This window comes from Amphimedon queenslandica, unplaced genomic scaffold, assembly GCF_000090795.2.
Source record: "Amphimedon queenslandica unplaced genomic scaffold, v1.1 AMPQUscaffold_11543, whole genome shotgun sequence".
NCBI classification, from domain to species: Eukaryota; Metazoa; Porifera; class Demospongiae; order Haplosclerida; family Niphatidae; genus Amphimedon; species Amphimedon queenslandica.
This window is the reverse complement of record NW_003548215.1, coordinates 8,013-10,208: the sequence shown is the minus strand read 5'-3', so window position 1 is coordinate 10,208 and position 2,196 is coordinate 8,013. Positions and strand designations below refer to the sequence as shown.

The window sequence follows — 2,196 nt, the reverse complement described above, 5'->3', positions numbered from 1 at the left end:
AATAGAAGTACCAGTGATTGAGTTTGACAATAAAACTTTATAAAAAAAGTCACAAAAACACAATAAAAATTACCAAAAATCATAGTCACTATAATTGTAAGTTATCATATAGAATCTTCAGCTCTAAAGAAAAAGAAAGAATGAAAAGAGAGAGATATCATTTAAATGCAAAAATTCAAAACAGATATTATACTATATCCCAACTGAGTCTGACCCAAGAAAAACTGAAATAACTTTTTATAGGAATGTGGGATAAGGATGAAACTTTCACAGGTTCTTAGTCGCCCAATGCCATCACAGGATATCAGGTCTTGGGTCTCTCAGCCCTTGGGAGCCCTGAGAACCGGGTTCTCCCTATAAACCCAATGGCATACCAAAATGATGATTTATGACAATTTGTCTATGTCATAGTTTACATCATGAGAACATGTAGTCATTTGCCCAAACTGATAATTCTTCTTTTAAAAAGCTAACAGAGCAAGATCTTTTGATAATGATGGCCTTTATGAAGACTAGTTGACTCCAGCAGCTATTGTACTGCTTATCAGAACAAACAAAACCCATTTAAGAGTGAAATACAGGCCAACCATACAGCTGCAAAATATCAGCCATGCTTCTATGAATATCATTATAAGACATCATTACTGATGTATGGCTACATATTTCAAATTCCAAGCGGCTGTTGTCAAACTCAGTTGGGATATAGTATAATTACCAGATACAGGTATATGGTATATGCTTACATTAGCTTGTGCTTTGAAGTTGACTAGCTGGCATAATGGACCAAGGACTATGAAAAGAGAGAGAGAGAGAGGGAGAGAGATAGAAAATGAGAATGAGAGTAGCTACTGGAAAAATAAAAGGCCGGTATAAATGTACAAAAATTTATTAATAATAGCTAACACAATTACTGTAAAAATTCAAGCAATAATTAGCAATTAGTATTACTAGGTTTATCTCAAAAAAAGACACTAAAGTCTCCTCCCCCAGTAGCACCTAAACCAAGATCATTATCACAAAGTGGACGATTTCAACTATTGTCATCAGCAGAAAAACCACGTCGATCATCACTACCTACACAACCTCCACCAATAGCACCTAAACCATGTCGAACTGCACAACCTCCTCCAATAGCACCTAAACCACACTGGCCATCAATAACTAAAAATCTGTCATCATTCAAACCAATGGAAGGATCAATGTCACCAGAATATATTACAATGAAAGAGATGTTAGCTGATCTTATCGATCTGTTGGCAGGAAATGCTCCAGTTATTTCTCAGTTAAATAATCATCTCTTTTCATCTGATCTCATTCCTAAAGCAGTACATGTTACTGTTGAAAGTACTGCAGGACTCACTCCTTATGATAGAGCTAATAAAATACTCTCTTCAGTACTAGCAACACTTGAGTGTCATCCTAATCCTAACAGTGTGTTCCCTTCTCTTATTACTTCACTACAGAAAGTGGGACTAAAGAGCATGGCATCTAAGCTAATGAAAAAATTAAGTAAGATTCAATAATTTATACCCCTATTTTTTATTTTTTTTAACAATAGAAATGAAAGGTGGTCATGTTGATCCTAATCTAAAGCAGCAACCATCAGTCAGTAAGGGACCACTTCAACCAGTGGATGTCACTGCACAATCTCACACACCACAGCCAATAATCACTGGATCACAATCATCTACTGCTACTACTGTCATTGAGCTCAGTTCAAAGAGTGAAGTTGCTGCCAATATTAAAAGTCTTCATTCTTGTTTTGCATCTCTTGATTCTAATATAAGAGATGAGTTTGAGGAGCTGGTGGAAAAGGGTAAAGTGAAGCTTAAAGCTGTAGCTAGGAGTGCAGCAGCTTATTTAAGCATTCAAGTATCCAGTTTAAAATATGGCAACGTTGATGAACTATTTGATTCTCTTCAGCCTCATTATGACTTCTTCAGTTGTGGCGGTGTACTTCAACACTTGACAGACACTTACCTTTCAACTGCACAAACTGAACTAACTCAATACATTGAAAGTATTGATACATTCTCAGAATCATCACAATTGAAGCACATACGATCAACAATCAAAGAGAAATTATCATCATTACCAGCAGCAGCCTCACCAACCACTAGTGATCAAACAAAACCAGTCATTATTAAACTGAATGACAGATGGGAAGAAATGACAATAAGTAAACTCAAGACAGTC

At 36.0% G+C, this 2,196-nt stretch overlaps 1 protein-coding gene across 1 annotated transcript in view; it reads left to right on the top strand.

The window, feature by feature from the left end:
* The first annotated feature begins 965 nt into the window (after positions 1-965).
* Positions 966-2,196, top strand: part of LOC109589205 (uncharacterized) — a 1,671-nt gene continuing 440 nt past the window's right edge. Inside the window, exons 1-2 of the mRNA XM_020005318.1 lie at positions 966-1,509; positions 1,559-2,193. Coding sequence (XP_019860877.1) covers positions 1,188-1,509; positions 1,559-2,193 — 957 coding nt within the window. The 5' untranslated portion in view covers positions 966-1,187. The remainder of the gene's footprint in view (positions 1,510-1,558; positions 2,194-2,196) is intronic.